The sequence below is a fragment of the Choristoneura fumiferana genome, chromosome 7 (assembly GCF_025370935.1).
Source record: "Choristoneura fumiferana chromosome 7, NRCan_CFum_1, whole genome shotgun sequence".
Lineage (NCBI taxonomy): Eukaryota > Metazoa > Arthropoda > Insecta > Lepidoptera > Tortricidae > Choristoneura > Choristoneura fumiferana.
In genome coordinates, this window is record NC_133478.1 from 13,699,588 (window position 1) to 13,719,712 (window position 20,125).

Consider the following 20,125-nt stretch of genomic DNA (forward strand, 5'->3'; position numbering starts at 1 on the left):
GACGATTAATGAGATACTCCTCTTAAGCCAGGACAAAAAAATAAATGGCTTTTAGACAGTGGATGTGTACAGACCACATAAATAAAATACCGACGAATACTTTTGAAAATAATGTTACATGCCTTACTACACGTTGAAACCAAAGATTAAATCTCAACCAATAAATGTCAGGTTGTGATGGAGATATTGAAAGCGACAAAGGTTGGAAGCATTAAAACTTACTTTCCTGTTTATGAGAATAGAAACAAAGTGATAATAGACAATGTATTTTACGTAAAAGAGATGAAAGCTAACTTATTAAGCTATTCGAAGATAACAGATAATCACACAATAGTTTCGACGGATATTTTTAACGAAGATATATAACAAGAATAGGAGAATTGATTGCAATTGCGACGAAAGATGAGAGACTCTACAAAGTAACCAGTTTTGTCTGTAAGGAAATAGGCGTAAATACAGCAACTTGTAATTATGACATTGAAAGAAAAGCTGCACCGAACATTTGGTCATATAAACTCAATTATCTTGACATGATGTGTAAAAATCAAATATTAGATGGATTACCTAAACAAATAGAAACGGATTATATGAAGTGTGCTATATGCGTCGAAAATAAAATGCACAATTTGCCATTTAGCAATAATAGAACAAAGGCAGAAGATATATTAGATATTGTACACACGGATGTTAACGGACCACATAGAGCTACAGGATATCGAGGAGAAAAATATTTCTTGACATTCATAGATGATTATAGCAAGATAGCTAGAGTGTATTGTATTCAATCTAAAGAACAAGTGTATGAATGCTTCGAAGAATATGTCATCCAAATGCAAAATATTACAGGAAAAATGATCAAAGAACTAAGATGTGATAACGGAAAGAATACATAAATAGCAGAATATTTAATTTCGCAAGAGAAAAAGGAATAATGATTAAGCCTTGCCCAGCATACGTACATGAGTTAAATGGTACAGCAGAAAGATATAATAGATTATTAATGGATATGGCACGATGTCTCTTAGCTGAAGCAAAGGTTGACAGATGTTATTGGCCAGAAGCTATTAAGACCGCTGCTTATTTAAAAAACCGTATAATGACAAATACCCCAGAAAGAAAGACGCCATTTGAATTATTTTTCATGAAAAACCAACTGCAAAATATTTGAGAATGTACGGTAGTAAAAGTTTATGTAAGAGTACCTGAAGAAAAAAGAGTATCAAAATGGGACAAAGAAGCGGAGATGGGAATTTAACTAGGATATACAGATGTTGGATACAGAGTACTAATCAACAATAGAGTTGTCATTGCAAGACACGTGGATATAATTGAGGAAGATGTTAAGCTTATTGCATTTGATGATAATGAAGAAGATAATAATATAGATGAAGAAAAATGGGAAGATTCCCTAGATAGAATTGAAACAGAAGACATGGATAAACCGAATAATAACGCCAGAAGAACCTCAAAGAGACAAATTAAAGCACCACACCGTTTTATGAAGAATTTGGCTACTATTGTATAACTGCTAATTATTGTGATGCAATGATTCCAGATACTTTTCAGGAGGCGACTACGTGTGACGAGGCTGATGAATGGAAAGAGGCTATGGACCGAGAGATGAACAGCCTAGTAAAAAACGATACTTGGACCTTAGTAAATGCACCACAGGAAAAAGAGGTACTAGATGTAAAATGGGTTTACAAAAAGAAGTCGCTGATCTTTATAAAGCCAGGTTAGTGGTTAGAGGTTTTCAACAAACCACTAATATTGATGATACGTATTCACCTGTTGCTAGGATGCATACTTTAAAATTACTGCTATCGTATTGCTGCCAATTTAATTTACATGTACATCAAATGGATGTAGAGACTGCTTTTCTAAACGGTAAAGTTTTATCAGAAGTGTATGTCAAACAGCCTCTTGGTTATGAAGACGGTACTGACAAAGTATATAAACTGTATAAATCTCTTTATGGTTTAAAAGAAAGTCCGCGAGCTTGGTACGAATTTTTTAATGATTTTGTAACAACTATTGGTTTTCATAGGAGCAGATATGACTATTGTCTTTATGTCAAAACAGATAATAACTATACTGTATATATTTTAGTATATGTCGATGATCTATTGATAGCTTGCAAAAATGAGCACACCGTTGCGATAATTAAAAATAAATTAAGTAACCATTTTAGAATGAAGGACTTGGGAAAGGTTAGGAACTACATAGGTATTGATGTAGAGTATGACTATGCAAAAGCTAATATTTTGACCTTAAGCCAGGAAAAATACATAGAGTCGTTAGCCAAAAAATATGACATTGAGAATTCTAAATTATTTAAAACCCCTATGGAGATTAATGCCAAACTTGAGAAATGTGAATTACTAAATGATGATATTAAATACAGAAACTTGATTGGAGCTTTGTTATACATTAGTTCTGGCACTCGACCAGACATGCCTTTTGTGTCAATTACTTGAGCAGATTTCAGAACTGCTATGGTGAAATTCATTTCAAATATGCATTGCGTGTTTTAAAATATTTGTACTTGACTAAAAATCTCAAGCTCACATATTATCAGAATTTAAAAGCTACTATAATGGATTGTTACGTAGATGCCGATTGGCCGAGATATAGTAGACCGTAAGTCTACTACTGGTTTTGTGATTTCGATTATTTGGTAATGCTGTGTACTGGAAGTCAAAGAAACAAATGACTGTGACAAAATCTTCCACTTTTGCTGAATACATAGCGTTGTCAGAAGCTGTAACTGAAATAAGCTTACTACGTAGTATACTTGATGATGTTTTTATAACGTTTCATGCTCCTGTAAACATTTATGAAGATAATTCAGGTGCTGTAGCTATTGCTAAGTATGGTAATTTCACAAAGAATTCGAAGCACATTGAAGTGCATTATCATTATGTTCACGAGAATGTTAAGAATGGAACTATTGATATCGTCAAAGTTGATTCGGAAGATAACGTTGCAGATATTTTTACCAAAGCGTTAGGAAACATTAAATTCTTTAAATTCAGGCAATTGTTAAATATAACTTGATTTGATATTGCCATACTTGCAATGTTTAACAATGTTAATTAGTGTTGCCATATTAAAATATAAATCTAAGGAGGCGTGTTTGAGGTTGTAAACCTTTGTAGATTTATATTGGCCGCTTACACTTTAACTATGGTTTGAATATGTCTAGTTTAGCTGTCTTTCGATATGTGTCTTAGTTCGTATTGTTATGGAAATATAATGTTTTAATTAATAAATAATCGTCTTCTTCATCATCTTCCAACAAAAATATTTCCGTACTTACTTACATTCACTTTTACTTAATTTAATACGGTATTTGGCATTTCCGGATTTGCCTTTATGAAAATACAGGATGTTCGGCACATGGACCGTCAAATTTTTTTGGGATATTGTAGGGGCTATTTGCTATGTTTTTGCTCTTGGACCTTGGGCCCTAAGGGTCACGTTTTTGGAGATATGATTTTTTTAATGTTTTTCTCAAATTTCCCGAAATCCCGCCTGCTGCTAAGTAGCGGCAATACTTAGTATTAGCAATTATTGATATTTATAAACTTGGTACCTATATTTAGTTGAATTTCAATTGGATTATTGAAACATCTATTATAATAGAGCGACCCCTGACTAAGAAACCTAATAAATTTACCTGCGCAATTATTCACACGACAGCGACGTAATTACGTAAAAATAAGAATTATACTATCGTAAAGGAAAATCTTTTGGATAACTTATTAAAGCTATTTATTTTACTAAATAAAATCATAAAGTAAAGAATAAAAATCAGCAGAGCAATTTTTCAGTAGAAGTTATAGTGCAAAATGTTAAAAGTTAATTTGCAGTAGGTACATAGGTAACATAGGTACGTATACAGAAATAATTTCAATCTGAGGAATTTTCCGCAGAGAGCTATATAAACGATTTTCATGTTTAGGTAAAAATACCTAACTTCTCGTAAGACAAGTTGTTGGATTATTGTATATCTATAATCTGTATTATCTATTTTCATCATGCCAAGTTTCATAGGCGGGAGAATTATCCGGGTTGCAAAAGCCTCGTTGGTCGGACCATTGGCCCGCACAGTCTCCAGACCAAACGCCCTTAGACTTTTATATCGTAACTGTTCAAGTAAGAAAGAGAAGTCGGGTGTGCATTAGGAACAGGGGAGAACAGTTCGAAAAAAAGTGTTACTAGTATAGTATACAGTTGAGTATGAAATAAAGTTCAATTTGTTCAACCATATTTTCCAAAAAAACGATCATAAAAATAAAGTTGCTTTATTCGCTGACTACAAACAATTTCCGCCCTGTTGACGCAATATCCTCTTAATTTGATTCAGATTTATTTTTTATCAATGTGTAGCATACCGTTAAGAGTGGTTATAAGCTAGAGAAGTAATTTAAAAAATAAACTGCTCAATTGCCTTTAGTTTTTTAATATATATATTTTTTTTGGAATAAAAACCCTCGTACGTCCCTTTGAGACTATCAATTATAATAAAAATTATTATTATTTAAACAAGCATGTATTACAAAGTAATTAGTACAAAAATCTTTTTTTTTACAGAAATTAATAAAAGAAAAGAAAACATTTCGGAAAATTTGAGAAAAAACATTCAAAAAGTCATATTTCCAAAACCGTGACCCATAGGAGCCAAGCTCCAAGGGTGAAAAAATAGCAAACAACCCCAACAATATCACAAAATAATTTGACGGTCCATGTGCCGAACATCCTGTATACAGGATGCCTCTGACCCCGGGAAGCAAAAGTTTTAAAAACATATCCAGTGTGGATTTTTTTACATAAAGATTATGTCAATGTAGTTTTCAATATATGCAATACATACAATTGAAAGCACACTGATAAATGTATGTAAAATTATTTTACCTAGGAATCTTTGCATTTTTAGAAATTATTTTAAACATTAATTTCATTAAAATTAGCTAAGTTTTGCAGCTAACGTTTAGCGCAGAAAAGAAAAAAATGGGTCGAAAATTGAATTTATAGCCATTTTTGAAAAATCTTTATATCTGTTTCTTTTTAAAACGCTTTTCTACTGTTTTTTATAACGCGACTTGACAAACTTGTTGTTTTAAAAAAAATAAGGCTCTGTCCATTGAAGGATAATTTTTGCCAGTGTCTAGTAGGTTTTGCCGCTGTACGGTAAAAAAAAAACTAGAAAAGGAAATATGAGAGGTGAAAGAACGATGACAGCGCGAATCTACTTAACAACAATTTTCGATTGGATTTAGTACGATTTTGCGATTAAAAAAAATCTTAGCCTCCCAATTAACGCCCAGTCCTTTATAAAGGACTTATTATAATTATTTTAACAGCAAACTCTATCATAAATGACAAAGTTTGATGTTCATGAATCAAAAATTTGACTTGGGCGATAGGAGGTATCTAGTCGAGGAATCATCCTTCCAATCCTTCCAATAAAACAAATAACATATTCTTTGCTGGTCTTGAATAAAGGGATATTTCCTCGTATCTTTTATTCTAAACTAGCTATTGCATGCGATTTCGTCTGTGAAAAATACCTTATCGTGCCTGCGCAATCCTTGCGCAATCAATACAACTTTCCAGGAAAAAACTATTTTATATCCTTTCCAGCGTCTCAAATTCTCTCCATACCAAATTTCATCACGTACAATTTATTTTTAGAGTACCTTCTTTAGGCGTGCAAGCGTAACAAACAAAAAACATACTCACTTTCGCATTTATAATAATAGTAAGGATTAAATACCTTAAGGTTTTTAAAGCGTAAAACGCCAATAACAACACCAATGTTTTAAATTTCTATTTATTGATTCAATTTGAACTTCGAACTCACAATAAAATGCAGCACAGTAAACACAAAAATCATCAAACCATTTATTATAATGTACTTATTTTAAATACATGAAACAGTGACAAGGAAAGGTACAGAAACCAGGTCATCTACGTACATCAAATATTTGACGAACCACAAATATACAAATAGTTGTTCAATAAACCACCCGTATTGATTTCTAATATCAGGTGACGGCTGAATTTTGAGCAAAAACTTTTGATAAAAAAATATGTGGTCGGCTTGTAAGTTTCAGTTATTAAAAATACACAGCGATTACTTGATGCGGGATTAAATTTACGTTTTAAACAGTGAGTAACTTATTTAAATGCGGTAAGACAAGCCGCGGGCGCGAGCTATGGCCGCCCTCCGCGACGCCCGCGCCATCTATCTCTGAGCGCCGGAACTATCTGCGTCACAGTTGGTAATTTATGCCATCGGCGCGCGCGCCGCAGTAAGAGGCTACAAGTACCGCCGTGGCGCATCTGATATGACTTCCTTATGTAGTAACGCCACTACGCCCGAAACGAATAGAAATAGTGTATATAAATTAGCTTATATAACAAATAAGCTTATATGTATATAATACTGAGGCAGAATTACATCTTAACTACGGCGTAACATTAAGTGTGGTACGTGGGATTAGACACGAGCGTAAGCCCTTACTTTAAACGGACGAATGCGATATATAATTATATTTTGCTTTATATCTATGTATCTGACGCTAAAACATCTATAATAATGTATTACTTTTTGTACATCTACTTATATAATAACCGTACATACACTTACTAAGCTTATTCGCTTCGCCGCGACCGAGTACCCAAGGTGTGTAGACAACTGTAGTTCAGAGATTGTCGTTTGGTTCTGGATAATTCTACGTCGCTGACTAGATAAACGAGAGACGTCACTTGACGACTTTTTTAAAATGGCGACGATGATAGTGTTGGGTGGGCGCCGTGGCACGCCCGAGTACTCGGCGCTCGGAACAGAGAGTATTGTCGCGGGCGAGCGAGGAGCGTTGCCAGCAGAGAACAGAGAGAGAGACAGTGACTAGAAGGAGACTAGAGTGCGCTCGCCCGCGCCGGCTTGGCCGCCCGTCCCTTCGCTAAGTACACATTAATTATTAAAATATATCTTCGCACTTTATTACATAAAATTCACGTTATGTTCTACCTACGTTAAAAAATTAAAGAAAAGCGGGCTTTAGAGTAAGTAGTTTAGGTTCGAATTTGTACGCGGAGCCTATTTACACAGCGTACCATGGACGTTTGTTCCGCTAGCCCCGGTGACAATGTTCAACGTGACGAAAACGCCATCGCTTAATTAATAATAGGGGGGAAACGGAAATAATGAGATCAATATCGCAATGTGTTAAGTGAAAGACTTAGAGATATAAAAGAAAAATCATTTAAACAAGTTATTCATTGGACGTTGTCGCTGGAGCTGCAGCCTCGAAAACTTAAATTTAAAAAACTCCACTACAAGGTGACACTTATGAGTATCTAGGACACTAGACAAAAACTTAGTCTAACCTTATGAAATAATAATAAATATTTTGGTGCTAAAGTATAACAACATAATATCAAACGATAATCGATAATTCTGACTGCGAGTACCGCAAACTAAATGTCCACTAGTCACACAAGCTTCATCGCAATATCAACTCAATTAACTGAGGAGTAAAGCTAGTATTGATAAAAGACAAATTCTGCATCTCACAAGTGGAAATATTTTGTAAAATGAACTTTATTTTAAGGTCGGACTAAAGTTTACTTTACAAAAATCTGTTGTTTGATTTGATGCAAACTTCAGTGCATTTACCTCCCACTGGGTATCGGACAGGTCTTAGGGTAACACACACATTCATTCCATAAATAATTAAAGGGTTAAGATTTAGATGTGAAGGGTGAACAACCCTGTATGGGGGAAACTAGCACACGTCACAACATATTCGGAAAACATGAAACACCTTGTCAAATCCTTACAACCATCTAAAAAGCTCACAAGACCTTGATATGTACAGGTCTGTTATTAATAGAAATGCAGCACTTTGAAGCTTATCAAAGTTGAACTACTGCACGATCTTTATTGTGTTAAATATCTCGAAGCTTTTACCAACCAATCATTTATTCGAACAGAGGTGGACCCAGTGGAGAGGTGGCTTGGTGAGGGTTAAGTGTGCTTACTCCTTGACCTCAAAATACTTGTAGGTGGGATTTTCGTAGCCGTTGATCTGCATATTGGCCACGTGCCGCTCCTCAGGAGTGGGGGCGACGGCGCCGGTCTGTTCCACCTGGAGGAACATTAATATCTGTGGTCAATTATATTGTGCCAAGTTGTAAGGACCAGGGCAGGGTCAAGAGTTCAAGTCAAAATATTAGCTGAGCTCTATTAACAAATGTTTTTTTGTCTATTTATATATTTTTTATTTATTTATTAACCGACCGCTTTCCTATTTAAAATACGATACCCTTAAACGTTATTTTTTAGGTGTTAGTTTGATTGACAAACAAACATTAAAAAGATGAAACGCGTCAAAGTTCAAGAGTGGGGGTCCGTGACGTCACTTCATTTTTTTTTATTGACAAAAGAAAACATACGTGTCCAAATTTTTCTGATAATGTAACTGACGGATTAATTAGAAACTAGCTCATTTGTTAGAGTACAGACTAGTAGGGCTTGGGGTGTCGGACACGCCCAAGATAGGGTTTCGTAGCCATTACGAAAAAATCAAGTAATATTTTTCTAAGGATTTCGTATGGTGTACGGAATCTTCCAAGTTTAGGTATATATATTTTATGCCTTAGGCTGCTACTTAATCTTAAACTACTAATAATTCTCAAGCAATCTTGGCCGTTATAACTTTCCTTATAAATTTGATATATTTACTACCATACTGATTTTTTTCAAATTTTTCCACCCAACAGTTTAGATTTTAGAGGGGTCTCGATTTTCATAAAAATTTGCACTTTAAAGTTGAATATTTCGCAAACAGATCACTGAATCGAAAAATTGTCTTAACAACCCCGCAATGGGTTTAAAAGACCTATCGAACGATATCCCACACTACAGGGTTAGTCAAGAAAAAAAAATCACCCCCACTTACGCCTATGGGAGGTACCCTAAAAAATTTTTTTTTATTATTTTTTATTCTACCACTGTCAACGTGACTGATATGTATATTCATGACAAATTACAGCTTTCTAGTACACAGTACAGTTTCTAGGACAGACATGGCGAAACTATAAAGGTTCCTGTTTAGTTGACTACGGAACCCTAAAAACGAACAACGAAAGGTTAAACTATCCAAAGGGTTTTTTCTGGTAAGGCGTGGATCGGTCCTCGTTTGAACCCTTAGTCTCATCATCCCAGCCTATATACGTCCCACTGCAGGCACAGGCCTACCCTCAGAATGAGAGGGCTTGGGCCATAGTTCCCACGCGGGCCCAGTGCGGATTGGGAACTTCACACACACCATTGAATTGCTTCGCAGGTTTGTGCAGGTTTCCTCACGATGTTTTCCTTCACCGCTAAGCTCGTGGTAAATTTCAAATGTAACTCCGCACATGAATTTCGAAAAACTCAGAGGTGCGAGCCGGGGTTTGAACCCACGACCCTCAGCTTGAGAGGCGATGGGTCAAACACTAGGCCACCACGGCTTACTAGGCCACCTTAGTCTACCTATCTGTTATGTGTTTGTTCAGTCGTGTGTCAGTGGTGCGTAGACGAACCTGCACGAAGCCCTGCGGCGGGGAGCGGTCGCGGCGGCGCGCCACGGCGAGCGCGACGGCGGCCGCGGCGGCGAGCGCGGCGCCTCCCACGCACAGCGCCGGTAACAGCGCGCTGTTGCTCCCGCTCGGGGACGCGCCGCGGACCGTGAAGCCCTGCGGGACATAGGGGGGCTACTACGAAATTCGAAATTCGTGTCGTACCGTCCCTCTTACTCTCGTATTAAATAATATAATCGTCAGCGGGACGGCAAGATACGAAGTTCGAATTTAGCACTTCGTAGTACAAGTACGAGTACGAGTATAAGAGGCAACCACGAAATTTGGAAATAAACACCCATAGTCAAAATACCACAAACGTGAGTGAGAATCACGAAAGTTTAAAACGTTATAATAAACACCCATATAGTAAATCCTCCATTATGCGTTCAAAAACCATCGATAATGACCAGCATTACGACATTGGATTCTAGACTTTACGGTGCTGTTTGATCTTAGGATTTTTCGTAGCGTCTGTGGACCCTATGTGGATCAGAAAATGAGGCGGTTGAAACGCTCGAAGAATCGCCCGGACCCTTCTACATGTGCAAGGCATACTCACAGGCTGCGAGTGCTGCAGCTCGTGCTTGAGCGCGTGCGCGGGCGGCGGCGGCGCGCGCTCCTCCGCGTGCTCCAGCGCCGCGCGCAGCCCCGCGCCCTCCGTCTGGAACAGGTCCATCTTACGCATCACTACGAGATTGTCCTTGCCTCACATTGTTGGGATTGATTACGTCGAAAATTTATGGCACCCTTACAACTTATAAGATAAGTCATTTAATCATTGTTATGTCATTCATCATTATCATCTCAGCCGTAGGACGTCCACTGTTGGGTAAAGGCCTCCAGTCGCTTCGGTTGGCAGCGGCCTGCAGCCACCGTGAACCCGCGGCTTTAACCAGGTCATCCGTCCATATCGTTGGCTGCGCTTGCCGATCCGCGGTCTCCACACGAGAACTTTTCCGCCCCAACGGCCATCTGTTCTCCATGCTATATAGACCCTTGTTTGTTCTTCTACGTATCTCCTCATTTCTGATTCAATCCCGTAGAGAAACCCCAAGCATATCTTTCACCTACCTTGATGTCATACACCTACCACCTATTTAAGACATTATTTTTTTTCGGGTTTTGTCTTAAAAAAATGATGCGTGCAAAATTCTTTATGATCACGTCCGATTTACATTAAACAGGTTCATCATTTTTAAAACCTGTTTTCTACAGTTACTCTTATAGAAGTGATGGATGATCGAGATCAAAATTATTAGAAGTAGTTTAAAGTCAAGCGTGCTGGTTCTCAAGTCACCACTGAGACCATTGATGTTACAGATATGATAATAAATTGTACCAATTCAATTCAATTTATTTCAAATAACAATATACCTTGTGTTTGAAGTTAGAATAGTCATACCTACGATGAATGTAAAGGAAGTGGTGGTGGCTCGTGCTCAAAGTTCGTAGAAGTACTCGTAATAATAAGCAGAGAGTGCTAGTTCCAGTCACCACGTCGAGATGGGAGATGGAACTTGCTTGTATGGCCTGATGGAGACCTTTCACACCAGTGCATCCATCAAGAAGAAACTTACCTCACTAGTGGACCGTCGGCTTGAGGTCTCACCAACCACGTCAGTCTCGCCGGTCTCGATCTCAGGCGCTTCAGTCACCGTGCTCGTAAAGATTTCCTGCAAGATAAGCAATATTTAATTCCAAGGAGCCTATCTTAAGTGGATTAGATCAGTTCAAAAAGTTTAGACCATAGATATAATCTGAACTTTGTGAATAGATTACAATACAATTGAAGGTAATGGTAACTGAATTGGTTGGCAGTATCAAGAACAAAAGCAGGTAAGTAATAGCGTACCGACACAATTCCACTGTGATTGCAGATCGGAGGTAATAAAGAAACGGAGTTGAAGCATTCTGCAAGCAACAAAGTGCCTTATACGCTGAGCGCTTGCCTTGTGCACGTGTGCGTAGCTCAACCAGTGTAATTGACAGAGTTTAATTGCATTTGTATGTAGATAGAGAAACTTAGTTTCTTACGCGTTCACTTTGACGTTCCCAGAACTCCATCTTTACTTTTCATTTTACCTAAGCAACGTCAGCCCTGGGGTATATCAAGAATAGAGGACTTTATAGGCGCCTGATAGCAAGGAGCATCATTTTCTTATTTCCTGTGCGAAATAGAATTGTAATGGCGCGGAAGAGGTGTAGGCAATCTTGCTCTACCTTGATCAAGGATTACAGCCCGCGCTGGGTCTGGAGCTTGAAATGTGTCAGTGTTTTTGTGAAAGGCTGGGAAATTTTAAAAGTGCGTGCTGATGCAAATCATGACCCAATGCGAAGACTTTTTACAGATAATGACAATAAGATAGCTATGCCAGCAAAAACTACGGACATTGCTGTGAGAGCATTCTATCGTACGACTATACTTACAGTAGTAGTTGTCTCTGGTGTGTAAGCGGCACGGGTGGTGACGTCATGAGGAGAGACGGAGGCGACGGAGGAGGCAGGGGAGGCAGAAGGCGAGGGAGGAGGGCCCTGCGTCGTTGGCGCTACAGTCGTCTCTTCGGGGTCGTTGACTTCACTCGCTTCGTCATCGGTCTCTTCTGTTTCTTTAACGCCGTTTGAAGTCTGAAAGAGACATGAGTTGTGGTCAAAGGTAAATCAATTTGAGCACATTTGATATTTTACTAGAACTGCGTAAGGATTTTGGGAAGACGTGCTCGGCAAAGATAAAAAATGAAATCGCCACGCCAAGTTTGTAATCCTAAAATCTCAACCACCAACTTGAGAGACATAAGCTGTGCAAGTATGTTCTCCAAGAACACGATGTAACTTTCCGCGAATTCCAATGGGAATCAGTATATTTCATGAATTCTAATTCAACTGCCAGATCCAATGATTCAGGCAACCAAAATATCTTCCCCTAACCATATATCTTAAGTGTTTAAAGTTTGTGCCGGTTTGGCTTTAGCTGTAAGGGTACAAATGTAATTTTAATAGATAAATAAATAAATATATAACTTACCCTGACCCTCTCCTCCTGTATGTCCTGCCGCTGTCGCGTGCGCTGGTCTCTTTTGGCGCTGAGTTGCTCTCGCGCCGCTTGCTCTCTCTGCACTTCGGCTTCGATGCGGTCCAGCAACAGCTCCTCGGCTTCAGGAGTCATCGACATTAGAGACACCGCCATGTCATCCTTGGATTGCATAGACTGTTGAAAAATACGTACCATAAATTCAAACATATTTAAGATGGTTGATCCATTCTTAATGTAATAAAAAGAGGACTGGTTAATTAGTAAGCCTTGAAAACAAACCTGGACATAGTCTTCAATAGCAGTTCCAATGCTGGCGTACAGATGGGGGCGGCGGCGAAGGGAAGTCAGAGCACGTTGCAAAGCACGGTCGGCGTCCTAAATTGGTCAAGGAATTATATTTGTAGTCATCATTGGTGGATCGAGTACCAGTTTTTTTAGTTCTTATAAATAAAAGACAGAAAAAATGTGACTACATGGTTAAGTTTGCCGTTCACATTTTTTTAAAGGCTGATTATGTACACGATGATCTGAAGGCACAGGTCTGAAATCAGTATAATTGACGGGCGTTGTTGTGTTTGTGCTTACTGCGATGAGATTACTCAAAAGAATTTCAACCAGGTTTGATTCTCGGTTATGTATGACTTTTTTATTATTGAATGCCATTTTTATTAAATCTAAAATCGATGCCGTGGTTCCTAAGGCAGATTTCGCTACGTCTTATAGTTTCTGACTTCCTCAAAGTGATCCATTTGAATTGATCACCCTGAGTGTTGATTGACTTATACAGGGTGGAAAGAATCAATGAGCCCTGGAGGGCAACTACCTTAAATCCTATAGTTAGCTAATTGTATTGAAAGGAAACATTCCTTTATTTTTTAAATTGAATAAAACTGCATTTAAAGATCTTTTAAACTTGCCTTGTCTCAAACCAACTAAAAATTCAAAAATAAAAATTTGCCATTTACGAATCAATAGGATTATTGTTCAGGGTAAAATTTGTTTAATAAACTTTTGGGGTTTGTTTGCCCCGCGTTGCATAAAAAAATACGATCCATTTTTAAACTTTTCGCCAGAACGCCTCGTGTAAGAAGGAATTATGCATAGATTTATTATTACCATTTAAAGATTTTCTTATCGAAGTCTTCAATAAGATAAATAAAATTAGCAAGCTTGTACTTTATGATTATGATGCCTTTGTATGTTAGAGAGTTAAGAAAACTATAACGTAGGTATCATTTACTTGTAATGTTACAAGTGAACAGTACTAGTTTCATGGTATATATCTCGTACAACAGATGAGTGTAAGGCCAAATGTTTATTTGATAAATTTTATCGTGAACAATAATCCTATCGATTTGTATAATAAAATAGTGAGTGTTTATTTTTGAAATTTTTAGTTTGTTCGATTCCCGGGTGAGACAAACAAAGTTTAGAAGATCTTTGAATGCAGTATTGTTTCATTTTAAAAATAAAGGAATTTTTCCTTTTAGTACAATTAGCTAACTAAAGCACAGACTAAAGTATTTAAGGTAGTTGCCCTTCAGGGCCCATTGATTTTTTCCACCCTGTAGATCAATGACACCGAGCCTGTTTTACCTGAAGGCGGTCGGCGGCGCTGGCGCGTTCAGCGGCGGCGGCCTCACGGCCGGCAGCGGCGGCGCGACGCCACGCGGCCAGCGCGCCGCTCCGCTCAGCCGCCAGCGCGCGGACTAGTCGCTGCAGGCACTTCTGGACGCGGTGGGCCTGGGGACACATGACGCAAACCGTTAGGGCAAAGCCTCGTGTGTTAAGTCACACGGAGTCACACCTCGTAAGGCTCAGCGTATTAAATTAAGGATACTAGTTTAAGGCAAATATGAACTTTATTGATTGATATCATCATCAGCTGTAAGAAATCCAATGCTGGACAAAGGTCTCCCCCTTAGTACGGCATAATCTACGACAACTCGCCACTTGCATCCAGTGGTTGCTCGCAGCTCTCACAATATCGTCAGTCCACATAGTGGGAGGCCTGCCAATGCCATCACTTCTCCTTCAGGTTCTCGGTCGCCACTTCAACGACAAATAAATGTTTTTATCTGTCTATCCACTTGAAGACTTTTTTTCTTCAATGGTTATCTGTTCTTCGAGCTTCTTGATATCTAAATTGTAACTGCTCCTAAAATTACTACTTTCGACTTAGGCTATTGACTCGAAAGCAGCTACCGTTTTAACAAGACACCAGAGAACGCTTGATTTCTAATATGTCAAGAAGACTGGGCTTGTTCCGCTGAAATTACAAAGGACAAAACTAAAAAAAATAAAACAACATCAATAAGCCGTCACACACCACATCTTCCTCCAATGGCATATGATATGATTGAACTAACAGAAGAAGACTTACATTAGGTGGCGTGTCCCGCAGAGAGCGAGTGTAGCAGGCGAGAGCAGCGCGACGTCTCTGAGCCAGGTGCGCCAAAACACGTTGCTGATGCAGCGCTGCCAGTCTTCGCCGCTCCGCTACTCCTTCCTCCTCTAGAGTCTGAAGAAACAAGATGCTTAGATAAAATTTGCAACGGGAATAAAGAAAAACATTCTACGTTTCTGTAGCATAATTGCCATGACTTTTCTACTGGGGTTTCAAGAATCAGTCTCATGTTACCATGGTCAGGTCACACAATGACCAGAGGTCTTACTATCTAAGGCACTCGGAAACACAATAGGTTTCACCGCTTCTTTTTGACAGATGGTATTTGGTATGGAAAGAGAGCAGAAAAAGGTGGTGAATGCGATCGCGAGCGCTCGGACGTTGTACATTAATGGCCACAGAACTGATTAATGCGTTGTTGCATCTTTATCTATCAAGAATCCCAGAAGGACATGAATTTTATTAGTTTATTAGTTATTTTTATGACATTTTAACTTTACAGCATAAAGTTCCGTCAAGATATTAATTAATCAGTTATAGGTAATGACTAATGAAGGATTGACAATACCTGAACGTTAGCCTGGAACTTGGCGGTCATGCGTTGACGGAAGGTCTGCGCGGCGCTGGGATCAGACGACATCATCTGCTGGTAGCGGTCCTCTAGCTCCGACCACTCCTTCATCACCTTCGTGATCTGTTACAAATTCAACATCAATAAATACAGTATTTTTAACCATCTTAGTATCACTGGCTCAAAGAAACAACCAATATTTTGTATTTTCAGACCAATTCTGTTTTGTGGTGGGTATTTGTATTAGGTAGCTTCGTTTATATATTAAGCTGTTCATTGAATAGTAAAACTTAAGAAAATAAGAATGGTTTTGTCTTACGTTATTTGATCGTAACACTTACAAACCATGTTGTTGGCAATTTGCACAAATTTAATAACTGTACGAGTATAAAAATTGGTAAAGTTTACCTTCTCTCGATGGGTCTCTTCAAGGCGTTGCTGAGCGTCCTTGTAACTCTGGTGCTCGGTGCGAGGGTCGAAGTGCGAGAAATAAGGGTCGGAAGTCGCCGTCGAAGCCTGCAGCCAATAAGCAACCTTACATCTTTTGGATAAACGTTTTACTGTTTTCAATGTAGAGAAAGAACACAAACGCGATGAAGAACAAACGTTTAGAACAGTTTAAAAGACGTCGGTGTTAGCGCGAAGTAAGTGTATGAACATAAAGTGGGCGTTATGGTTAAAACATTTACAACTCGGAATTAAGAATTTCGGTACTATGATTGCCTAGAGACCACTCTCAAGCGATAAGATCCCCTATTTAATATCAGCTATGCTTTTAATGTTCTCATTAAATCACTATACTGTTTTGTGGTGCTCAATAAGAATATTTGTACAGTATAGTGATCATAACACAGTCGCGTGTATTTATCTGGCAAACGGTCTGATCGTGACCATAATTTTATTTAAGTTTTGCTAGATACAAAAAACTCTCCTTACCGTAGTGGTAGTGGTAGTAGTGGTAGTGGTGGGGGTGGTGGAGGGCGCGGCGGAGGATTCGGGCCGTGGCCACGCGTTGTCGTCGCCATCCGTATAATCGTCATCCTCTCCGTCGTCGTCGCGCGACAAATCCGCGTCTTCATCTTCGTCCATATCTGGAAGGACCAATGCGATTTGAGGAATAGGGTGTTATGAACTGTTATGCGACTGCAGTATCATCTACTTCATTCTTTTATCACAGAGAAGAAACATTAAAATTTGATACATGGCGATCATTTGTGCACAAGTCTTCTTTTGCTGTTATTTTTCTACAGTTAAATCAATTTTATTTTAACTTTTCCTGATCCACTTCAAATTCTACTCTGATAAAAAAAATTAACTACATAAGATATGTGTACGAATCCACTGTCCCAATTGTTGTCATGACAGATGGGGGATGGGGGGTTGAGGATACCATCTATTTGGTATTAGCATGTGGAGCGCAATCATCATCAATCCATAACTATGTACGGCCAGAATAACTATGTACGTAATTTTTACCATCGTCAGCATCATCGTCGTCATCGTCGTCGCTGAGGTTGAGCGTGTCATCGTCATCATCGTCATCGAGCGCGTCGTCATCATCCAACAAATCATCATCACGCTCGTCCATGGCCGCAGAAGCTGCTAGCATCTCTTCGCCTCCCGGGCTCACTGGTACTCCTACATCCATAGGCTTGTGCATCTTTACGTTTTCTGTAAGAGATATAATAAAAAATTAGCTTTCAACCAGAAAAATGGCAAATATGTTAAATCACCATCATCATTATATGTATCAGCCGTAGGACGTCCACTTTCAACATAAGCCTCACAGATCTCCAGTTGCTTCGGTTGGAATCGGCCTGCATCCACCGTGAATCCGCGGTAATTTTGTCATGATCTCGTTATTGTACCATTCTCACTAAACAATGGGGTGCAATGGACTTATACCGTACTACTCCCCACTATTAAACTATACCTACTTAATGGATTGTATTCTCACGAGGTGCAAATGTTAATCATTGAAGAGGCTGCGGAATATACTCACCCTTGAAATGTTTAGGACAGCACACGAACTCGACCCCAGAGAACAGGCTGATTCCGCAAGGCAGGAGCATAGCGAAGGTCCGAAGCCTGAGGCCTCTCTGCGCACACGCACGGCCGGCGGTCGCGTTCCAACGCGCGAACTGCCAGCAGCGGCTCTGGTTATGGATGTGGTCGAAGAGACAGCTCTCTGGCACCAGCAGCGCGTCCGATTGGAATGGACCTTCTGCCACCAAATTGATAGTTAACGGAGTTATAGTCGACAATAGTACACATAAATATAGTACTGAGCGGCAAAAAATCTGGCCCTTAAATGTATGCAGAAATAGGTAATTTTGTATGTAGAGTGGGCTAAATTTTGTGCCACTGAGTATATTTACAAGATGTTAGAATATTAAACCAAGATATTTCATTAGCCACTTGAGTACCTTTGATTGATTGAACGTCTATACATATGCTGAGATTTTTCATCTCCGATATTTATTCAAGACGTGCATTGGTCAATGATTACTGAAATACTTTTACTTGGATAGGTAGGTATTCAGTGATACTTGCACTGGTTGGTGGATAAAAACATCTTTACCCAACTATGTACGAATTTCTATTGTATGTAACTAACTGTCAAGTATTGGGAAGCACTTGATTTCGCTGATTCAAAAGTTTTGGTAATAAGTATAATACACGTACCAAGACAACGGAAGGGCTTGACCCATCTGGTGACCTTACACTTGGCAGCGTTCCCCGAGCCCAGCTTGCACCAGTTGCTGACTTTGACGTAGTGGGAGGCCTCTACGATGTTCGTGATATCGTGGCTCGGATATACCTGAAAATAAAAAAGGAGCTAGCGTCAAAAATCGTAATGATCTGGCTAAAGAGGGACACTTTTTGAAGCAAATCACTAATCAAAATCGGGGTCAAATCATTGCAAGCTTCGGAGTCTTTGTTATGAAATATAACATATGTAAACACGTGACTTTTAACCTGTATTGACACTACCTTCCTTTGTATTTTTGTTTTTTACATAAAACTGACCCGTTATTGACCCCTATCTCCCCTGTAAAGTGCATGTAAGGCTTAAGGTATCTATCTCACTCACTGGTTCAGTAACTATTCAGATAACTCAAAGTGTGTGTTGTTTTAGGGTAGCGACGAAGACGACGTTCAAAAATCCCTAGCTATTCATATATTTTTTTATGTCTTTTTGTTTGTATAATTTGAATTTTACAGCGCATTGGTGTTTACTGTAATGCTGTAATTTTTTGTTGGAATAAATAAATAAATAAATAAATGTGACTAACTCAAACTCAAACTCTTTATTGTATTCAATGTGTTAAGAATTTAACGGAATAGTTGTAGCGCGTTCTACTTCCTAATTTTTCACCGTGTGTTTTACTGCAAACGTCCCCGCATTTACATATTTCATCTTTTGGGAGACAAAAAAATTCATTACCAACCTCTTTAAACTTTTTGGAGCGTAAAACATGTTCCGGAGATTCTCTAATTAAAAGTCGTATTGTTTTAATGAAAACTCGCGGCTGCGATATAACCTCGGGGCATCTTCATTATATTTGATCTGACACTGCGGCCCGGCCAAAAAATTAAAAACGCTGGTACAAAAATAACAAAGGCGTTTAATAAAAATACAGTCTTGTTAAAATCATGAGGTAAATTAATGCAAGAAGTTCTTAACTCTGGTTAAAAACTCGGAACGGGGTCAACTCGTTATTCGAAGTTGTTTCAACTAAAGGCTTCCAGTTTTGCGGAGGTTTTAAACACAATTTACGTTACTGGCAGGTAAGTTTTTATAAACTTTTATCCTTTAAAGTTGGGCCTGTGCACGAGGCCTGTGGCACCAGTCGTGGATGTTGGGCGGCTCCGGAACCGATCTTTTGTTTTAACAATTGGATAGTAACTTCAGCCCTTTGTGGAACAAATATGCGCTACCACTACGTAGAATACCGAGCACTCGAGGCTTTTATAAAAAGTTACTGAAATAGTTTAATGCATCGTCTTTCTGCTAGAAAACCTATTTTTGTTGCCCAGGACGGTAAGAAATGCTTCATTTGTTTGTTTCGCGGTTGAATGCAGCCGTGCTTATTCTATTAAATACTTCAGAGCCTAACACTAGTTTCTAATAATTCACGGTTAATTACATGTCTACATCCCGTATCATATCTAAGGCTATCCGCTGGACCGCTGAAACAGTAAACTGAATGAGTGAGTCAGTGAATTATACCTAAGTAAGGAAGTACACTAACCTTCTTGCAGTAGTCCAGTATCTCCATTTTATCCTTCAAGCAGTTGTGGGGCTTGGTGGTAAGGTCGGGAGTCCACCGGCCGGCCGCAGACATGTACTGGGGGTGGTACGTCGAGCCCGCTTCGCAGAGCACGGCCACTTGGGGCTCCGCTCCGCTGCTTGCCTGTAACAAGGTAACGCTTCTTAAAAAAGTATTGATGTCAGATTAAAACCTGATGGTAAATT

At 38.9% G+C, this 20,125-nt stretch overlaps 1 protein-coding gene across 4 annotated transcripts in view; it reads right to left on the reverse strand.

The window, feature by feature from the left end:
- Positions 1 to 5,820: 5,820 nt before the first annotated feature.
- Appl (amyloid-beta-like protein) overlaps positions 5,821 to 20,125 on the reverse strand; it is a 222,570-nt gene continuing 208,265 nt past the window's right edge. The window contains exons 2-17 of one of the 4 annotated variants that reach the window (XM_074090263.1): positions 19,902 to 20,063; positions 18,331 to 18,466; positions 17,648 to 17,866; positions 17,122 to 17,316; positions 16,582 to 16,736; positions 16,054 to 16,161; positions 15,643 to 15,768; positions 15,051 to 15,188; positions 14,264 to 14,410; positions 12,947 to 13,042; positions 12,659 to 12,841; positions 12,064 to 12,261; positions 11,214 to 11,309; positions 10,196 to 10,312; positions 9,598 to 9,750; positions 5,821 to 8,159 (exon numbers count right to left, since the gene is read on the reverse strand). In XM_074090263.1, coding sequence (XP_073946364.1) covers positions 8,049 to 8,159; positions 9,598 to 9,750; positions 10,196 to 10,312; positions 11,214 to 11,309; positions 12,064 to 12,261; positions 12,659 to 12,841; positions 12,947 to 13,042; positions 14,264 to 14,410; positions 15,051 to 15,188; positions 15,643 to 15,768; positions 16,054 to 16,161; positions 16,582 to 16,736; positions 17,122 to 17,316; positions 17,648 to 17,866; positions 18,331 to 18,466; positions 19,902 to 20,063 — 2,340 coding nt within the window. In that variant the 3' untranslated portion in view covers positions 5,821 to 8,048. Of the gene's footprint in view, positions 8,160 to 9,597; positions 9,751 to 10,195; positions 10,313 to 11,213; positions 11,310 to 12,063; positions 12,262 to 12,658; positions 12,842 to 12,946; positions 13,043 to 14,263; positions 14,411 to 15,050; positions 15,189 to 15,642; positions 15,769 to 16,053; positions 16,162 to 16,581; positions 16,737 to 17,121; positions 17,317 to 17,647; positions 17,870 to 18,330; positions 18,467 to 19,901; positions 20,064 to 20,125 lie in introns of all 4 variants that reach the window. The other 3 variants (XM_074090266.1, XM_074090265.1, XM_074090262.1) reach the window with 3 other exon arrangements.